Raw genomic sequence first — 21,201 nt, 5'->3', positions numbered from 1 at the left:
ATTTTTAGTCCTGTCGTTATGCCGGTACTAACTGTCTTGCTTATTTTTGTAGCTTTGCGTAGTAAGTTTTGAGGAAGTGTGAGTCCTACAACTTTGTTCATTGTTTCAACATCGTTTTGGTTAATCTGCTTTCCATGCATTTCCACATAAATTTTAGTATCAATTTTTCAATTTCTGCAAACAAAAGCCAGCTAGGATTTTCATAGGGGTTGCTTTGAAGCTGTATATCAATTAAGAGAGTATTGCCACAATAATAATATGAAGCCCCATCCGTGAATGTGGGATGGCTTTCCATTTATTTAGATCATCTTTAATTTATTTCAATAATAATTTGTAGTTTGCAGAATATAAGTGTTGCACTTGTACTTTGCACAATAGAAATATGATTGATTTTTGTGTGTTGATGTAATATATTATACCCTTTAACAGGTGTTATTGTGTGTGTGTCTCTGAATGTGAATTCCTTAGTATTTTGTATAAACAAGATCATGTTATTTGCAAATACGGATAGTTTTCTTTCTTCCTTTAGGGAAGTAGCTGTGTGTTGGGGGTCCTCAGGTTTGATGACTTGCTAGGTGAACTCACAGGACTCAGCATATACCGTGTTTCCCCGAAAATAAGACCGGGTCTTATATTAATTTTTTGCTCCAAAAGACGCATTGGGGCTTATGTTCAGGGGATGTCATCCTGAAAACTCATGCTAGGGCTTATTTTCCTGTTAGGTCTTATTTTCGGGGAAACACGGTGGTTGCACTCATAACTACCTGGTATTTGTTACAACAATCAGATGCAAAGCAAAATCTTAGAAAAGCACTCAAGCCGTTTTATTTGGAGTTGATAACACACGAAAGAGGGACTTTCCCTTTTCCTTCCCACACCCTTTGTTGTGTAGGTGCTTAAAAACAGCCGAAGCCATAGGGAACCTTCAGTGAATTGCCTGAGGCTACACCAAAAGTTGGTAGCTAATTGATTGTAGCATCCACCAGTTTCTACATCCCAGGCTTTCTTTTGCAGGAGTTGCTTGCTTGGAAAATACCTTTGTGCTAAGTCAGTGATCCTGGATCAAAGGCATTCCAGAAGCCTGCTCTCCTCCACTGAGGCCTGCAAAGTTCTCTACTTTTAGCTTCAAGTCTTGCTTTCCAGCTTCAGCTACACTAGCCCATCCTCTAAACTCAAACCGTATCAGGCTATATGCAGTTCCCCGTTCTTTCACCTTCTCCTGTGTTGGTAACGTTTTTCTTTCACCTGGGAAGTCCTCTATTCCCCTGTCCGTGTATTTGAATCCTAATAAATTTTCAAGGCCCAGCTCAGATGTCACATCATCTATAAAACTTTCCTTTTTCTCACTCTCTTAATTTAGATGTAATCATTTTTCTCCCCTCCCTATACCCTATATTGTGTATTTCTGTTAGAGCACATACCGAACTCTATATTATAGCCAGTTGTTTATAAGTCATAGCTTCTGCTACATTTTTAAGCTTTTTAAGGTGAGAAATTATTCATATTCTAATGGACCACAGCACCTAGCAGAGAGGAGCAAATAGAAACTCAGTGGATGTTTGGTGAATTGAATTACAATGGATTGAGAAGAGGCTCTGGTAGGTTGTTAACAGAAGGATTTAGCAAGAATCTTGCTTTTCTTTTGTTAGTGCAGAATTATGGGAATCTTTCATGCTGTACCTTTATTGCAGAACAAAGTGCTACATAGTTTGTTCTACTGTAGTCTACTGGGAATTCATTTTGTGATGGTTTCACAATTACCCTTTTATCCCACCTTTTAAAGCATAACACTTGTCAAAACAGCACTTTAATTTGTTGCATGTGCTAAATCTTTACTGTTTACAGATGGTATGGTGTATCTGATGTTCATTTTGAAAGGGGAAAATTACACTCATAGAATACCATCTGCCTCACAACAGGATTTAAGACAAAACAACAACAACAACAACAACAAAAACGAAGAACAACAAAAAAACCTAATTTTATCCAAGTCCTGCCACATCAGCAATAGGGAACTTTCAAAAAGATAATTGCTAAAAGTAAGCACCATTGTTATGAATTTCAGGCTGTAAGAATAATGGAGTTTCTTGCAAAAGATTATTTATAAACATTCTTGATACTCTTGCTGGAAGAACATGGGAGGTTATGGAGCATATCTAGTTAATAATTTGTTTTGGAGCAATTGAGTGTGTTCTTTTTTTTTTTATTATTGGGGAAGGGGAACAGGACTTTATTCTAGGCCTTTTTTCCAAGTCAAGCTGTTGTCCTTTCAATCTTAGTTGTGGAGGATGCCGTTCAGCTTCAAGTTGTTGTCCTTTCAGTCTTAGTTGTGGAGGGCACAGCTCAGCTCCAGGTCCAGTTGCCGTTGCTAGTTGCAGGGGGCACAGCCCACCATCCCTTGCGGGACTCGAGGAATTGAACTGGCAACCTTGTGGTTGAGAGCCCACTGGCCCATGTGGGAATTGAACCGGCAGCCTTCAGAGTTAGGAGCACGGAGCTCCAACTGCCTGAGCCACCGGGCCGGCCCGAGTGTGTTCTTCTGAGTGCAGATTTTAGATCGCCTCGCTTGTCTGAGGTTAGGGAACCAAATACAGGACAAAAATCTGCTGGATTCTACCTTGGGTCTGAACAGTGCCCGGTGCCTGACAATTGTTCAGTATGAATTTATTGAATGAATAAGTGAATGAATGGGAGCCTGTTTCCTCATCTGTAAGAGGAGGGTTTTAATGTCCATTTTGGAGAGTTATTGTTAAGACCAGAGAAAATGCGTACAAAGTGCTTTATGCAGTGCCTGGCAAACACTATGTGCTCAGCACACGACGTCTATTGTTAACCATTTACTCCGCTTTCCTCTCTGTTTTCATATTACTGGTGCCAGTGGGTTGATTGCCATGGAAGAGACTGTGTCTTTCTGATTGACGTTTTTTTTTATTTTCCTTTCCATTTTAATTTGTATTGCACCTTTGCCTCTTTATTTTTAGGAATGTGTGAGACTAGAGATATTTGCTCTTTCACACAGGTTATTTGCCATGGCTCTGTACTGCCTGGACTAAATGGCATGTGTGCGCATCATGGTTCAGAACTCGTGTCTTCTACTGCATATGAACAGAACCCCCGGAGGAGGGATGCATGTACATGGGAGAGCGTCACTGTGAAATAAAGCTCAAGGGTTGAAAATATTGCTGTTGTACAACAGAATCGGGAGTAAAAATGCTTTCTATAAAATGGGAATGCTTGCAGATAACAATTTACTGAACTTTCTAAGCTACCATTTTCCCTATAGGCATTGTTAATAAATTTGGTAGAATTGCAATTCCTTGGAATGGTAACACATACTCAAATCATGGCGGCATAGACTCCTGGAGAAATAGGACGTGAATGATCATTTATTCCAGCCCAATTAGAGGCTTGGTTGTCCTCTCCAGCTTTCTTGCCACACAACTGTTCGACCTTTGTTGGAATGCTATTAACAATAGAGAAGGACTTCTCTACCTACCGAGGCTGTCATTTTATCTACGTCTTCTAGAACAAAGCGCTTCTTCACATAGCATCTCTATAGCTCTCTCTGTTGATTTCTGTTCTCTCTCTCTCTCTCTCTCTCTCTCTCTCTCTCTCTCTCTCTCTCTCTCTCTCTCTCTCTCTCTCTCTCAAAACCAGCCAACCAATGACACAAACAAAGGAGGTCCTGATTAAATAGTTGAGAAACACTGCATACATCGCTTGTGCCCAGGGATTTGCACTGTTTGTGTGTGTATTTGCTGGGGAATGTTGCATCATGTCTAACCTCCAGTATTTCACAAACTTCTTTGATTGTGGACCTTTACTTTTACCCAGAACATCTGTCCACAACTTAGAACGGTACCTGGCAGATAGTAGGTGCTCAATAAATGTTTGTTTAAAAAAAGTGAATGAATGCAAAATAAATCTTTAAAAACTCCAAAGGTACCCTGTATCAAGGTGACAGGTGTTTTCCATCTCTGCAATGACACAGCCAAAATTGAATGGGTATACCTTCCTCCTCTGTGAACCATCCTAAATATGTTACCTATTTTCGCTCCTTATAGGACATTTAAAATCCTTCTTATTTGAAATTTGAGCCTGCATCCTTATTTGCACAACTATCTTTTATATTCTAAAAGAAATATTAGTAGTGACTTTGCAATGTATGGTCAAGTCAGTAAAAGCTTGTCTCTTTGGCTTCTTTTTCTTTTTTTAATATTTATTGGGGAATATTGGGGAACAGTGTGTTCCTCCAGGGCCCATCAGCTCCAAGTCGTTGTCCTTCAATCTAGTTGTGGAGGGCGCAGCTCAGCTCCAAGTCCAGTCGCTGTTTTCAATCTTTAGTTGCAGGGGGCGCAGCCCACCACCCCATGCGGGAATTGAACCGGCAACCTTGTTGTTGAGAGCTTGCGCTCTAACCAACTGAGCCATCTGGATGCCCTCTTATTTGCTTCTTAATCAAATGTATGGAGTGAATTGGCAAGTGCTTTCCTTTCTTTGTGCCTGATTGTGTTTGATTGGAAAAGCACATGGTTCTTCCACAGGACTCTTTAAAGAAGAGCGCTGCATCTGGGTATTGTTAAGAGTTTTTGTCAGATTACTTACTGAATTAGCGTCCCTTTTTTTGGCTTCCCAACCAGCCCTTTGGGGTTTGGGGCCACCAGCCTGAAGTAAGGAGAATGCGTGCTTTTCATTTGTAACTGAGCTTTCCACCTGGGACAGCTTGACAAGCTTCCTATCAAACCTGAATCTGGCCAACACGGAACATGCTGTAATGTGGACTTGACCCGGCGTTGGTGATCCAGCCTTTTTATTTCTAATGCCTTGGAGTAAAACAGTAAAAGGGTCAACAAGAGAAACATCATAAATCATATTGGTTCTCACTTTTGTATTTCGGTAGGAAATCTGTGCAGAAATTCAAGAGAGTCCGATACAAAGCTGGATAGAACTCTGTCAGCTTTCTCCCAAGTCAGTGCTCTCTTTGTTCTCAGCAAGAGTCTCCCCCTGTCTTTCCTGTGGCTGCTCAGTGATAACCCCGTGTCTTCTGTTTCCTCTCCTGTGTTATCTCTTCTCCCTTCAGTCTGTTTCCAACCCAGACCTTGATCATTTCTTAAAGTAGTAACATCTTCTCTTTTAATCATTACTTCATCCTTTTTCATCAGTACGGAAATGTTATTTTGTTGGCACAGTTATAGGAGACATTTTACAGTAGAAACATCAGTATGTTTTTCTTAGATCTATGGATTTTACCTGTTGGAGCTCACAGAATGTAAGAGGCCTTGGAAAGCACTTGCTCTAGATCTGTAGCCCTCACTTCTGAAATGGAGGTCATGAGGCGAGGGACGGGAAGTGACTTGGTCAGGACGACAGAGCAGCTCACTGGCCGAGCCAGCTCTAGGCCCGGGTCCTCCCATTCCCAGCCCTCGGCCTTTTATTTTATGCCCCATACCTTTCTTATTACGTGAGTGGGCTTAAAAATGTAGAGTAAGTGGATGTAGTTTCTGTAGCTATGCGGGAGACTGAATGGTATGGGAGAAATCAAATTGCAGACATTAGTGCTTCTAGAGCTGCTATCTGACATAAAATGCATCAATTTATCTCCATAGATATTTCTACTGGTCAAAGCAGGGAGGAATTTCAGTTTTATTACATAGGAATATTTTAACATCTAATGCTCTCATTTAAACGGCAGAACGCATTTGGGGCATTGTCTCTTTTTTGCAGGCCTCGAAGGGCAGGGAGAGTGCCGGTCCTCTGTGCACGACCCCCCTTCTCACCCATCCTAAACATGTCAGTGTGTGACGCATGTTTGTGGCTGTCATAGACACATTCTTTTGTCTGAGGAAACATGGAACATTGAAAAGATAACTGCATCCGGCAGTCTGGATGTGAGGACATAGAAATGGGAACATGCACTCCATGGCCTGGGACATACCAGAAGCCTCATTTGAAAAAAATTACAAAGGGATCAAATATATGGTGATGGAAGGAGAACTGACTCTGGGTGGTGAACATGCAACGTGAGATATAGATGATGTATTACAGAATTGTATACCTGAAATCTATGTAACTACTAGCAATTGTCACCCCAATAAACTTTAATTAAAAACAAAAGTATGGTGCTAAGGAAGAAAGAAAAAAACCTACAAGCTATTTTGAGGAATTGATATTTTGTCCTGACAAATTGAAGATTTTTAATGGCATGGATCTTATGAAAATAAATGTGTCAATTCATTTCTTTATGTTTCAAATTGGGGAGGGGGTGAAGGGTAGATCATGCTGTAACAGGTCCCCCGTCCCAGTGTCCAGTGTGGGCCCATCGATAGCTTGTTTTTGTCATGCTCTTGAGCGGGGTTGGCCCTGACAGTCCGCATCCAGGGGTATGATTTGAGGAGCACTAACAAGGGTAATGTGTCATCAGCCTGACATCACCAGAGATTAGGTCTTTGAAGGCCTTTTGTGTTAGACAGCAAGTGGAAAATAGGGCTTCTCTAAGAGATGTGGAACCACAGGCATTAAAACCAGCCATCCAAAATAGCTTTCAAAGCTATCCTCGCTTATGGACCAGAGGCAGGCAGTGGACTTTGATGTTTGGCCCCCGTAGGGTTCACTAGAATTGAACATTACAAATCAGCACTTAAGATCTGGGACAACTAAAACATATTGAACAATGCATGGACATTGTTCCACCTGTAATGATCAAAGAGGAGTTAATATGCTACCATTTATTGAACACCTACTAGGAAGCCAGGTATTTTGCATTTAGTGAGCACTGCGCCCTGGGAGGTACATATGATTGTGTCCAGTTTACAAGTAAGGAAACGGAGGCTCGAGAGGCTAAGTAACCTGCTCTGGTTTGTACAGCCAGTAAATGCAACAAACTGGGACTGGAATCCAGGTCTGTCTGTGACTCAGAAGCCACATACTTACCCACTACACGGTGCTCACTCTCCGACTCTTTTCCTCACTTATAAGATAGAATAATAATACCTCCCTCAAGGTTATTTTAAGGATTGCATAAGATAAGAGATCTGAGAAGTGCTTTGTAGAATTAGGCATTATCAGAAATAGAAGACAGTTTGCCAATGTCTCTACGTGTCCCTATCTACCCTTTAAATAAATCCAGATGTCCTGGAGTTTGGACCTTTGTCCCTGGCTTTCTGGCGAGGCAGAGCAGTTTATGTCCGGGGCATAGATTCTGAGAACTAGGACACTGGTCCTGCTTACCCAGTGATATTTTCAACAAGGAGATTTCCTTGCCACGTAGCTGAGGAGCAAAGAGGAGATCAGCAGTGTGTCTCTGGACACAGACCTGTGGGACCCCCAGAGTTCTTTTTAGCACAATGCAAAATCGTGTATATGGTTCTAGCTGTACTTTAACACGCACGTCATTTCTCTCCCTTTCTCATTTCTCCTAGAATCTGAGCTGCTTCTCCGTGTAAAGGACGTCAGTCATTTCTTAATGCAAGACATTGCCTTTTTGTCTGGTAAGCAGACTTTTACATATATGTAGACCTGATAAATATATGAATCAATTAGCAAAGTTCATTTGGTCCGTATTATATAAGTAGATATGCATATTTTGAGAAACACTATTTTAATAAACATTTATGCATTGTGCACAGAGTCGCTAAAAAATGGAGATTTAGAGAATGATTGGAGGTTTTAAATATGTTTAGATATGTGACAAAAACCAATCTTACCACCCTTACACATTTGACTTTCAGACAAGTCCTTAGAAATCCACGATAGATGAAAGAAGAGTACATCTCCTAGGTGGGTGCTCACTGGATGAGAGGGTGGCAACAGGTCGATTTTTTAAAAATTTCTCCTCTACCATACTCTGATTATTTAAATAGTTATTACAAATGCTGTCAAGTCATTCACCTAATCAAGCAGTATGTACTAAGTTTTGTTTTTTTAGGATTTCGCTTATACACGATAAAGTTTACTTTTTAAAAATATGTATGTATATGTATTTGTATATAATTTTTAAAAATTGTGATAAAATATACATAACATAAAATTTACCATCTTCGCCATTTTAAGTGGCATGAAATACATTTACATTGTTGAACAGCCATCATCACCATCAATCTCCAGAACTCTTCATTTTGCAAAATGGAAACTCAGTTCGTTAAAAAATAATTTCTCATTGCCTCCTCCCCCAGCTCCTGGCAACCTCCATTCTACTTTCTGTCTCTGTGTATTTGACTTCTCTAGTTACTACACATAGGTGGAATCAGATAGTGTTTGTCCTTCTGTGACTGGCTTATTTTACTTACCATCATGTCCTAAAAATCCATCCATGTTGTAGCATATATCAGTACTTCCTTTTTAAAGCTGCGTAATATTCCACTGTCTATAATGCCACATTTTGTCCAGTCATCCATTGATGGATACTTGTGTTGCTTCTGCCTTTTGGCTGCTTGAGTAATGCTGCATTACATAGTTTTGGAGATAGAACTATGGTAAACCACCCCTTTCCTTTTTTTCTTTTTTCTTTTTTTAAGATTTTATTGGGGAAGGGGAACAGGACTTTATTGGGGAACAGTGTATACTTCCAGGACTTTTTTCCAAGTCAAGTTGTTCTCCTTTCAATCTTAGTTGTGGAGGGCACAGCTCAGCTCCAGGTCCAGTTGCCGTTGCTAGTTGCAGGGGCCACAGCCCACCATCCCTTGTGGGAGTCGAACCGGCAACCTTGTGGTTGAGAGGATGCGCTCCAACCAACTGAGCCATCCGGGAGCTCAGCGGCAGCTCAGCTCAAGGTGCCGTGTTCAATCTTAGTTGCAGGGGGCGGAGCCCACCATCCCTTGCGGGACTTGAGGAATTGAACTGGCAACCTTGTGGTTAAGAGCCCACTGGCCCATCTGGGAATCGAATCGGCAGCCTTTGGAGTTAGGAGCATGGAGCTCTAACCACTTGAGCCACGGGGCCGGCCCCCCCCCCCTTTTTTTTTTAAGTAAGGATTTTTATGATTTTTATTTATTCAGTGTTTTAAACTTACTTATAATTATTATTCTTTTGATCTCCAACTTGCCACAAACTAGGGCCACAGGAAGCCTCATGGAGGTGCTCATGAGTCCTTTGACATGCCCGTTAGTCTTTGAGTATTTCTTTGTCTTCTACCGTGTTTCCCCAAAAATAAGACCTAGCCGGACAATCAGCTCTAATGCGTCTTTTGGAGCAAAAATTAATGTACGAATTGGTCTTATTTTACTATAATATAAGACCGGTGTAATGTAATATAATACAATATAATATAATATAATATAATTAATATAATATAATATAATATAATATAATATAATATAATATAATATAAGATTTTATATAATATAATATAAGACCAGGTCTTATATTAATTTTTGCTCCAAAAGATGCATTAGAACTGATTGTCCCGCTGGGTTCTTATTTTCGGGGAAACAGGGTAGGACTACATACTCCTTGCTTGTATTGTTTGCTGCCCCAAATTTGGAATTAGCCATTTCTCTAATGAGCTCTAGTTCCTTTGAGTAGGGAATGGTATTTAGAAAATAAGATCCAGTATTAGATATGCCCATTGCTATGGGGGTATTATTGTTTCTAAATCCTTGACTGGTTTAGAAATCACAAATTCATATTGATATTTTCCAGTTCAAATTCAAGTTACAGGATTTTTCTTAATGTTTTTAGTTTTATGTTTACATTAGAAAATTTTGGTTTCTAATAGCATTAACATTTTTATTTTTATTTTTTTTACAATATACATAAAGTAGTTTCACATCTGTAGCACCAATGTTACTACCAGTAACAACAGAATCACTAAATGAAGTTTAAAATTTCTAACTGATTAATAAGATTATTAATAATCAATTGATAATAAGATAATTTATTTCTAATAAGATTAATAATTGAGGCACTATCAGCTCCCAGGTGGCTGGCCCTGCCCCATAAGCTGCCGGAGGCTCCTATAGCAACAGATAACCGTAGGAGCCTGGGAAACTTGCGGTGGCAGGCGGTCAGCCCCAGCTCACACTGCAGCCTTTTCTGGGTGGCTCTCAGGGATCTGAGGGCCGAGGAGAGCAGTGGCTGGCCACAGTAGGCTCAGCACTGGCTCAAGAACTGAAGCTGCATTAACTTTGTGAAAACTACCAGGGGCCATAGTAATTAAAACAGCATGGTATTGGCATAAAAACAGACACATAGATCAATGGAACAGAATAGAGAGCCTGGAAATAAGTCTCTATCTATATGGGCAGTTCATCTATGACAAAGGAACCAAGAATATACACTGGGGTAAAGACATTCTAGTCAATAAATGGTGCTAGGATAACTGGACAGATACGTGCAAAAAAAAAACACCTGTATTCCTTTCTTACTCCATATACAATAAACTCAAAATGGATTAAAGACTTAAATGTAAGACCTGAAACCATAAAACTCCTAGAAGGAAATATAGGAAGCAAACTCTCAGACATTACCCTTAGTGAAATTTTTACTGATATATTTCCTCAGGCAAGGGAAAGAAAAGAAAAAATAAACAAATGGGACTATATCCAACTAAAACGTTTATGCACAGCAAAGTAAATCATCAACAGAGTGAAACAACATCCTGTTGAATGGGAGGAGATATTTCCTAATGATACATCTGATGAAGGGTTAATATCCACAATTTATAAAAAACTCATACAACTCAACACCAAAAAACTAAACAATCCAATTAAAAAATGAGCAGAGGACCTGGGTAGGCATTTTTCCAAAGAGGACATACACATGGCCAGTAGACTTAAGAAAAGATGCTCAACATCGTTAATCATGAGAGAAATGCAAATAAAAACTCCAGTGAGATATCACCTTGCACCTGTTAGATTGGCCATGATAAATTAATCAACAAACAACAAGTGTTGGTGAGGATGTGGAGAAAAAGGAACCCTTGTGTACAGTTGCTAGGATTGGAAATTGGTGCAGCCACTATGGAAAACAATATGCAGGTTCCTCAAAAAATTAAAAATAGGGGCGGCTGGATGGCTCAGTTGGTTAGAGCACGAGCTCTCAACAACAAGGTTGCCGGTTCAATTCCCACGTGGGATGGTGGGCTGCGCCCCCCTGCAACTAAAGATTGAAAACGGCAACTGGACTTGGAGCTGAACTGCGCCCTGCACAACTAGACTGAAGGACAACGAATTGACTTGGAGCTGATGGATCCTGGAAAAAAAACACTGTTACCCAATAAAAACTTAAAAATAATAAAAGTAGAACTACCTCATGACCCAGTATTTCCATTCCTGAGTAATTACCCCAAGAAATCCAAAACACTAATTTGAAAAGATATATGCACCCCTCTGTTCACTGCAGCGCAATTTACAATAGCCAAGGTATGGAAACAACCATAATGCCCATCAATATACAATTGGATAAAGAATAGGTGGTACATATATGCAATGGAATATTACTCAGCCATAAAAAAGAATGAAGTCTTAGCATTTGTGACAACATGGATGGAGCTAGAACATATTATGCTTAGCGAAATAAGTCCTAGTGAGAAAGAAATACCATATGATCTCACTTAATGTGGAATCTAAAGAACAAAATAAATGAACAGAAACAGACCCATAGATACAACAAACTGGTGGTTGCCAGATGGGAGTGGGGTTAAAGAGCTGGGTGAGAAAGGTGAAGGGGTGAAGAAGTACAAATTGGTAGTTACAAAATAGTCATGGGGATATGAAATACAACATAGGGAATATTAGTCAATAATATTGTAAAAACTGTATAGTGTCAGATGGGTACTAGACTTATTGGGGATCACTTCATAAATTATATAAGTATTTGACTACTACTCTGTACACCTGAAACTAATATAAAATAATATTGAATGTCAACTATAAATAAATAAAAAAATAGTCACGGGGACATATATCATAGGGAACATGGTCAATATTGTAGTAACTATGGACAGTGCCAGATAGGTGATAGACTTATTGGGGTTATCAGTTTGTGAGGTATGTAAATGTCTTATCACTGTGTCGTTTTGTATACCTGACTTTTTAAAAAAGTAAAAAAAGATTTCTTTGTAGTTGTTTTTAATTATATATCCTACTTAAGAACATTCTGAACATTGTGCTCAAAAGTCACGTGGAATAAGTCCCTTTTTTTTTTATCATTCTGACATAGAATGAGATTGATGTCTTTCCATTCATTTCCATTTGGGGGCTTGTCTATGTTTATATGTTTAAAAAATATTTTTATTAAAATATAGCTAATATACAGTATTGATTAGTTTTAGGTGTACAGCATAGTTATTCAACATTTAGATACCTAAAGTAGGGATCACCATGATAAATTTAGCTACCACCTGACACCATACCTTGCTATCACAATATTACTGACCATATTCCCTATGCTGTACATTACATCCCCATGACTTACTTGTTTTATTCTTGGAAATTTGAACTTCTTCTTCCCCTTTACATTTTTTCCCCCACCCCTCTCCTTTTGACTGGGTCAGATATCTGGGGAATGTTTTGCTTGAAGACAAGCTAATTAATTACTTTCAGGTATTAAGAGTAATTTGAACTATACCATTAAACACGTATTAACAGATAAAAATTGATGAGTATATGCATTGTTTTCATGAAAATGAATGCTTCGTAGGTGTTGAAAGTACGAGAAACAATCTTATTCCTTTTAAGTAGTTTAATTATTTCTCCTAAAATGATACCTACATGCTCGGTTTACTTAAGAATCATTTGCTTTATAGATTATCCTAATTGGGCACTTCAACCTAGCTTCTGCTTTAATGATTATAATTAGTGGTAATTGTGAATTAGCGATGACTTAATTAATGTGGTTTAATGTTTTATAAGTGGTATAAATGTGACATACTGTCATTCTTGAGCTTTGGGGATTTTACAGAAGCTCATCAGGTGTTTTTCAAACTGTTCCAAATAGAACCTCCCTTAGGGCTTGTCCTTCTGCCTAGGCCCCTCGTCACAATTCTTTCCTTCTCTGCTTTTTGCAGTTGTTTTCAAAATGTTTCTGCATGTGGTTTCTTTTGAAGAAAGGGATCCCAATGGGGAAAATAAATAACATCTCCCAATTTAGAATTTATCTCTTTTGTTTTTTTCTTACATATTTACTGCCTAGTACAGCATTTGTAGGTGCTCTGTGGTAATAACATTTTATAGATTAGTGGGTGATCATTTACCCTTATAAGAACCTTGCATTCTTTCCTTTGGCGGGTATAATTTCCCTAAGTGCTAGATGGTTCTGTCCTTAACTATGGTGCTTACCAGCTTACTTTGCAAGTCTACATTATATTGTATATAAGATATGTGTTACATTACAATGTTATATATTTTTTTTTTAAAGAAACTTATTTATTTATTTATTTTTTTAAGATTTTATTGGGAAAGGGGAACAGGACTTTATTGGGGAACAGTGTGTACTTCCAGGACTTTTCCAAGTCAAGTTGTTGTCCTTTCAGTCTTAGTTGTGGAGGGCGCAGCTCAGCTCCAGGCCCAGTTGCTGTTGCTAGTTGCAGGGGGCGCAGCCCACCATCCCGTGTGGGAGTCGAACTGGCAACCTTGTTATTGAGAGCCCACTGGCCCATGTGGGAATTGAACCGGCAGCCTTCGGAGTTAGGAGCACGGAGCTCTAACTGCCTGAGCCACTGGGCCGGCACTGTTATATATTATTTATATTGCTGTTTCTACATTATATCCTACCTATAGAGGCTTTTTGTTTGGTGGTGCTCTAAATCTCTTGATTCAGGGTTGTACAATTCCTCCTTTGAGTTCCTTTAAGACTCCTGTTTGGATTCTATCATTCTCCATGTTTATCTTCCTTAAAGATCCCACTCTTTAAGTCTAGAATATTATATAGTGAAGATTTATCATCATTTGATTTAATACTTCAGGCTAGTTTTATTCAAGAGATAACTTGGGAATGGGGACTCTCCTTCAGACTTCTGTTGGGAAAGATTAAAGCAAAAAATGGATTTGATCTTTTTTCCAAGGGCACTGACGAAGACTGTATATTCTGCTCTTGTTGGATGGAGTATTCTATAAACATCAGTTAGGTCATGTTGGTTGAGATTGTTGTTCAGGTGTACTGTGTCCTTTCAGATTTCCTGTCTCCTTGTTCTATCAATTATTAAGAGAGGGGTGATGAGATTTCTGACTAAAATTGTGGATTTGTCTATTTGTCCTTGCAGCTCTATCAGTTTGTGTTTCATGTATTTTCAAACTCTATCACAGGTACATAATCATTTAGGAATGTTATGTCTTGATGAATTTACCACTGATCTTAATATCTAATCATGCTCTTGACTCTGAAATCTATTTTGTTGAAAATTAGACAGCTTCCTTTTGACTAATATTAGCATGGCATATCTTTTCCCATCCTTTTGCTTTTAATGCATTTGTGCTTTTATATTTAAATTGTGTTTCTTGCAGACAGTACTTCATATAGTTGGATCTTGATTTTTTAAATCCAATTTGATAACCTCTAACTTTTAATTGCAGTGTCAAGATCATTTGCATTTAATGTGATTAATCATGTGGCTGGTTTAAATCTACCACCTTACTATTTGTTTTCTGTCTATTAGTTTTTTTCCCCCTCCATTTCTCCTTTTTTTTGGATTATTTTTATCATTCCATGTTATTTCCTTTGCCATTGTCGTATTTGTATTGCACATTAAAATTTTAAATATCCTTTTATATTTATTCTCCTAAATTCAGCCAAATAAAAATTGCAAGTAAATCTCTCATTTTCTATTAGCAAGCTAAATTCTAAAGCTGTCCTATAACTTTCCTTCTAAAATAATCCTTCATCTTCCATTTAGCACTAAATATTTATTGAGCAGCTACTCTGTACCAGGGTGTTAAGCTGGCTGTGGAGTGGAACCTTAAATATGTAAGGCTCATCCCTGCACTTAGGTAGCTTTCATTCTCAATGTGCTCATGCTCCAGGCTGCAGAGAAGGCCATGGAGTCGGATGCACATTGATTTTTAACGTAGAAAATTTGTGATTTGTCTTTCTTTGCATTAGTAAGATCCTGTACCATTGTTGCTATTACTGCTTATGTTGTTTCTTCCACAAATCTATTAGAACATCACTTATTTCCTATAGTTTGTGTCTTGTAGTCTTTCATGCTCACCATGACCCTAAGTGGACAATTATATCAAGATTTACACTTGCTGTCAAACTGTCAATTACCCGTTTTGAATTAAGGCTCATAGCATTGGAATGGAAAGAGTTATTTCCCAATATCTTTGGTTGTCCAATTTGAGGGATCAGCTATATTTTCAACTACATTTATTATATGCATTCCATGAAATTTTCTTCTAACTATATTCACTCATTTTGCCCTCTTTCCTTCCTTTCTTCCCTCCCTCCATCTTTCCCTTCTTTCTTTTCTTTCTTCCTTCCTTTAGAAACCACTCTGTCACTTTTTAAATTTAGTCAGGAGCGTGGTGCCATTTTGAATTTTGTGGAGATATCATCCTTTAAAAAGTTACATTGGCCAGAAACAGCCTCTGACATCTTCTCTCTAACCTAAAATCCTCTTTCCTGCATTGTCATCACACAAATTATTAATTTGCTTGCTTTTCAATATTTCAGGTGGCCGGGGAAAGGACAATGCTTGGATCATTACATTTCCAGAAAATTGTAATTTCAGATGTGTACCAGAAGAAGTGGTAGCGAAAGTGCTGAATTATTTGACATCTGTTGTGAGGTACAGCCTTTCATAATATTTTTTTCAATTCGTTTTATATTGTATGCCCATTTGAATATAATAACAGGAGAATGGCTTTTCAGTGATTGTTATTCTTATTGTAAATGATCGTAAGACTCACCTTCAGAGTAGATAAGAAATAGAAGGGGACGCTGTCAGCTACCTAAATGACTATAAAAATTATACTGAGGCTCTATGACTACAAAATTGGGGGTCTAGAAGTATTTTTCCCTTGAAGAATATAGGTTGAAAATGATAATCGTACATAAAGTCTTTAATTTGCATAAAAGGGACTTTAACTAGCCATGAGTGAGGACAGCTATTCTTCATTTCTTCCAAGGATAACATCAGAAGACTGAATGTTAAATAGACTCAAAAGTGATATTAGGAGGGATGTAGTAGGAGGTACTTCTTGATATTGTACATTGTTTGAGACTTAAATGCTTCAAGAAGAAATGTTTCAAAAGCTTTGTTTAAAGATTTTATTTAGGTTGAAGACAAATTTTTTAAAGGAAACATTTTCCATTCACTAACCCTGAAGACTGTGGGGACACAAATCTAGGATGGTAAAATTGTGAAGAGTCTTAGGGACAAAAATCAAATCCTAGAAAAGTAAATTAACAGGGCACCCCTTGAAGCTTGAAAGTGGTCTTTTTAGGGTAAATAAAAGTTTTATTATCCACTAAACTGCCTTCCCTCAAGGGGTAGACAAGAGATAAAAACATATTTAACAGTGTTTTTCTGGATGAATGAATGAATGAATGAGTGAATATGATCATTGACTTATGATGGATTGCCATGGAAAGTTAAATCTGATGTCATATAATCTGTCTATAAGATTTACCCATACTCAAGATTGCAGTATTGCAAATCCATTTTAGTGACCTATCTGCATTACACTATCACTTGCCTATTTTAAAAATTGACATTAATGCTGCAAAAGAAATTTATAATAGCGAGTAGTGGAGTATGGAATAAAGTTGATTTTCCAAGGTAACACTTTGTAATAGCTTTCCAAATCCAAATCTGTCTTCAGTGAAGACATGAAATTTTTTTCCTTTTTTTTTTTTAATTAAATTTATTGGGGTGACAATTGTTAGTAAAATTACATAGATTTCAGGTGTACAATTCTGTATTACATCATCTATAAATCCCATTGTGTGTTCATCACCCAGAGTCAGTTCTCCTTCCATCACCATATATTTGATCCCCCTTACCCTCATCTCCCACCCCCCACCCCCCCACCCCCCTTACCCTCTGGTAACCACTAAACTATTGTCTGTGTCTATGAATTTCTGTTTCTCATTTGTTTGTCTTGTTCTTTTGTTGTTTTTGGTTTATATACCACATATCAGTGAAATCACATGGTTCTCTGCTTTTTCTGTCTGACTTATTTCGCTCAGCATTACTCTCTCAAGATCCATCCATGTTGTCACAACTGTTCCTATATCATCTTTTCTTACCGCCGAATAGTATTCCATTGTGTATATATATCACAACTTCTTTATCCATTCATCTATCGAAGGACATTTTGGTTGTTTCCATGTCTTGGCCATGGTAAAAAAAAGCTGCAATGAACATTGGAGCACACGTGTCTTTATGTATAAATGTTTTCAGACTTTTTGGGTAGATACCCAGGAGAGGGATTGCTGGGTCATATGGCAATTCTATTCGTAATTTTTTGAGGAACCTCCACACTGCCTTCCATAGTGGCTGCACCAATCTGCATTCCCACCAACAGTGTATGAGGGTTCCTTTTTCTCCTCAGCCTCTCCAACACTTGTTACTATTTGTCTTGTTGATGATAGCCATTCTGACTGGGGTGAGGTGATATCTCATTGTGGTTTTCATTTGCATTTCTCTGATGATTAGTGATGTTGAGCATTTTTTCATATGTCTATTTGCCATTTGTATGTCCTCTTTGGAGAAATGTCTCTTCAAGTCCTCTGCCCATTTTTCAGTTGGGTTGTTTGTTTTTTTGTTGTTGAGTTGCATAAGTTCCTTGTATATTCTGGATATTAGGCCCTTATCGGAGGCACTGTTTGCAAAAATCTTCTCCCATTCAGTTGGTGGCTTCTTTATTTTGTCGATGGTTTCTTTTGCTGTGCAGAAGCTTTTAAGTTTCATATAGTCGCATTTGTTTATTTTAGCTTTTACTTCCATTGCCTTTGGAGTCAAATTCATAAAATGCTCTTTGAACCCAAGGTCCATAAGTTTAGTACCTGTGTATTCTTCTATGCAGTTTATTGTGTCAGGTCTTATGCTTAAGTCTTTGATCCATTTTGAATTAACTTTGGCACATGATGACAAATAGCAGTCCAGTTTCATTCTTTTGCATGTGGCTATCCAATTCTCCCAGCACCATTTATTGAAGAGGCAAGACATGAAATTTAAATGAAATAATTAGAAGTAAGGATGTATCTAGCAAATTCGGATTATTACTAAGAAATACACACAATACAATATATAGATGACATATTATAGAATTGTACACTTGAAACCAATGTAATTTTACTAACCAGTGTCACCCCAATAAATTGAATAAAAATTTTAAAAAAAGAAATGCATATTATTTTCTCTTATCCTGCAGGCAAAATGGATCTGACTCCCAGTTTACCATTATTCTTGATCGAAGATTGGATACATGGTCTTCTCTCAAAATCTCTCTCCAAAAAATCGCAGTATGTACCAATGCATTCTTTAGTAATTTCTTATTTTTTTTACATTATACTTTCTGTTTTGGGGGGGTATAGATTTTTTTGATACTGATGGAGACAATAAAATAGGTGGGATGGTGAGGTGGGAAAGTAGGAAGAAGAATTGGTACAAGAGATTGAGCTAAACAACTCCATCCAAAATAAAACCTAATGGGAAAGAACTCCAGGCTGGTACCATTATAATTGTCTTATAGACGAGGGAATAATGTCAAGATACACACTTTGGAAAGGTTATGGAATGAATTCAAGGTCAAATAGCTAAGTAACAAAAAGAGCCAGAGCGGGGCGGCCGGATAGCTCAGTTGGTTAGAGCGCGAGCTCTGAACTACAGTGTTGCCTGTTCGATTCCCACATGGGCCAGTGAACTGCGCCCTCCACAACTAGATTGAAGGCAATGAGCTGCCACTGAGCTGCCGGAGGGGCGGCCGGATGGCTCAGCTGGTTAGAGCGCGAGCTCTCAACAAGGTTGCCGGTTCAATTCCCGCGTGGGATGGTGGGCTGCGCCCTCTGCAACTAAAGATTGAAAACGGCAACTGGACTTGGAGCTGAGCTGCGCCCTCCACAACTAGATTGAAGGACAACAACTTGGAGCTGATGGGCCCTGGAGAAAGACACTATTCCCCAATAAAATTTAAAAAGAGCCAGAGCAAGATTTGAATTTTCATGAATTTCAGTGGGTTCCTTTTCCAGCTTGCTGTCATTTTCCAAGTTATGAGTGAGAAAAGACTTATGGTTCCCTATGCCTTTCAGAGCAAGGCAAGTTTTTATGGGAACTTTTAAAAAATGGAAAAGCTGTGTTGTATACTCATTGTACATGGAAAAGTATAAAGGAGAAAGTTTAGAACAACAGGCAATAATCCAATCAACCAGAAATAAGCAATTTGTAATGTTTTGGTGTATCTATCTTTCCCCCTGGGATAAGTATGGAAGTGAGTCACCTGCAAAATGACATGTCTCCCGTATTGGAATCTAGTCCTCAGCTTTTCAAGACCCAGATTGAGAAACGAGTTTCCCTAAAGGACGCATTATGAGAGGTGCAATCCTATTCACAGCCAAGATGATCTTTTACATTATTAAACTCACCTGGATATAGTGGCATTGTCTGACACTTGTCTTTCAAAGAAGAGGGGAGAGACGAGGAACCCATAGACTCCTGAGCTGGGGAGGGTGGGGCTGCCTGTGGCGGTACCATGGGGTTAACTTCTCTATCAAACCAGAGTAGCTGAGGTAATCAATATATTTTTTTCTTTGCCAGTCCAAAATCATCAACCATCTGAAATTTTTACTTTGTCTCCTGACTGACACAGGAGGCCACACTCAGCAGAGAAAGTTGATTTGGTTGTGGAGGCAAGACAAAAATCTGGGTGGTTGGACTTCTGAGCCAGTGTTCGTTTTGCTATCTTAAGTTGCTAACAAGTGTGAAGAAATACAGTTGACCCTTGAACAACACGGCTTTGAACTGCGTGGGTCCACTTACACACAGATGTTTTTTAGTAAATACTGTCAGTATATTTTCTGTTTCTTAACCTTTTCACTGCGTTAATTGATTTTAAGTGTGATCTCCAAAATGTGTGAAAAATCCACAGAAAGTAATTACAGTATTTATATTTTTAAGTAAATACAGGTAAGGTACTACCTTAATAAATCATTTATTTTATTAAAATAAATGATTAAAATATAAAAATTTCCTTTTGTTATTCATTCTTGAAAAACACAAAAATACTGAAAAAATGTGCATCTGCTTTCCTAAACTTCTTTTCTGGAACACTGAGCTCATGGGGTAAAGTTGAACGCCGCAGTCAGCTGCATGGAAATATCATTCAACTATAGAGGAACGTCGCAGCCAAAAGGTTAAAATTTTCTTGATAACATTTTCTTTTCTCTAGCTTACTTATGGTAAGAATATAGTGTAAAATACATATAATATACAAAATATGTGTTAATCTACTGTTTATGTTATTGGTAAGATTTCTGGTCAACATTAGGTTATTAGTAAGTAGTTAAGTTTTGGAGGAGTCAAAAGTCGTATGCGAATATTTGACTGCACAGGGGGACCGGCGTCCCTAAGCCCCGCGTTCTTCAAGAGTCAGCTGCGCTTGGTGAAGTGTGTCAAAAGTTATTTAATCACAGGTAAAACATGGTGAATCTGGCTTCTTGACAACTCTCAATTAATCACTACTTTTTGAGCACAAGTTACAGGCTATAATTTGTTCAATTTCAGAAGTAACCTATTGCATTTTGTTATATTAGCCATGACTCCTCATCTTCATCACATGTGGTTATGGTTGGTGTGCTGGTCCCCAGTGTACGTAGATTTTCAACTGTGTGGGGGGGTCGGCACCCCTAACCCTGCGTTGTCCTAGGGTCACCTGCATATTGGAACTCACATGGTAAAATGAATGAGATCATTATTCTTTTTATACCGAGTATGAATTACTCCTCAATTTAGGCAAGCCAGTAAAGCGGTTTTTTGTTTGTTTCTTTAACAGAGGTGTTTAATCATAAGCAGTGGAGAGAAGAGTGAATACCAGATTCACACAAGTTACTACAATAAAGCCTTGACTTTGTATAATATATGTTTGCCTTTTCAAAAGCAGCTCCATTTATTAAGTAATGTTGATTCTCTTTATTTCCTGATGAAGTACTCCACGCTGGTACCATTATAATTGTCTTATAGACAAGGGAATTACGTCAAGATACAGGTTATGCGATGAATCCAAGGTCAGATAGCTAAGTCACAGAAAGAGCCAGAGCAAGGTTTGA

At 38.3% G+C, this 21,201-nt stretch overlaps 1 protein-coding gene across 7 annotated transcripts in view; it reads left to right on the top strand.

The window, feature by feature from the left end:
* Positions 1-7,424: 7,424 nt before the first annotated feature.
* Positions 7,425-21,201, top strand: part of MCF2 (MCF.2 cell line derived transforming sequence) — a 79,114-nt gene continuing 65,337 nt past the window's right edge. For 3 of the 7 annotated variants that reach the window (XR_012493308.2, XM_074323604.2, XM_074323605.2), the window contains exons 1-3: positions 7,427-7,487; positions 15,607-15,721; positions 18,312-18,402. Coding sequence is in view for 5 of the 7 variants with exons in the window: in XM_074323604.2 (XP_074179705.2) it covers positions 7,463-7,487; positions 15,607-15,721; positions 18,312-18,402 (231 nt within the window). In the remaining 2 variants the exon portion in view is untranslated. Of the gene's footprint in view, positions 7,488-15,606; positions 15,722-18,311; positions 18,403-21,201 lie in introns of all 7 variants that reach the window. The other 4 variants (XR_012493309.2, XM_074323606.2, XM_074323608.2 and 1 more) reach the window with 2 other exon arrangements.

The sequence above is a fragment of the Rhinolophus sinicus genome, chromosome 18, assembly GCF_057876585.1.
Source record: "Rhinolophus sinicus isolate RSI-liver-muscle chromosome 18, RSI-T2T, whole genome shotgun sequence".
Classification (NCBI taxonomy): Eukaryota; Metazoa; Chordata; class Mammalia; order Chiroptera; family Rhinolophidae; genus Rhinolophus; species Rhinolophus sinicus.
The sequence above is the reverse complement of the archived record's forward strand: the minus strand, read 5'-3'. Positions and strand labels throughout refer to the sequence as shown.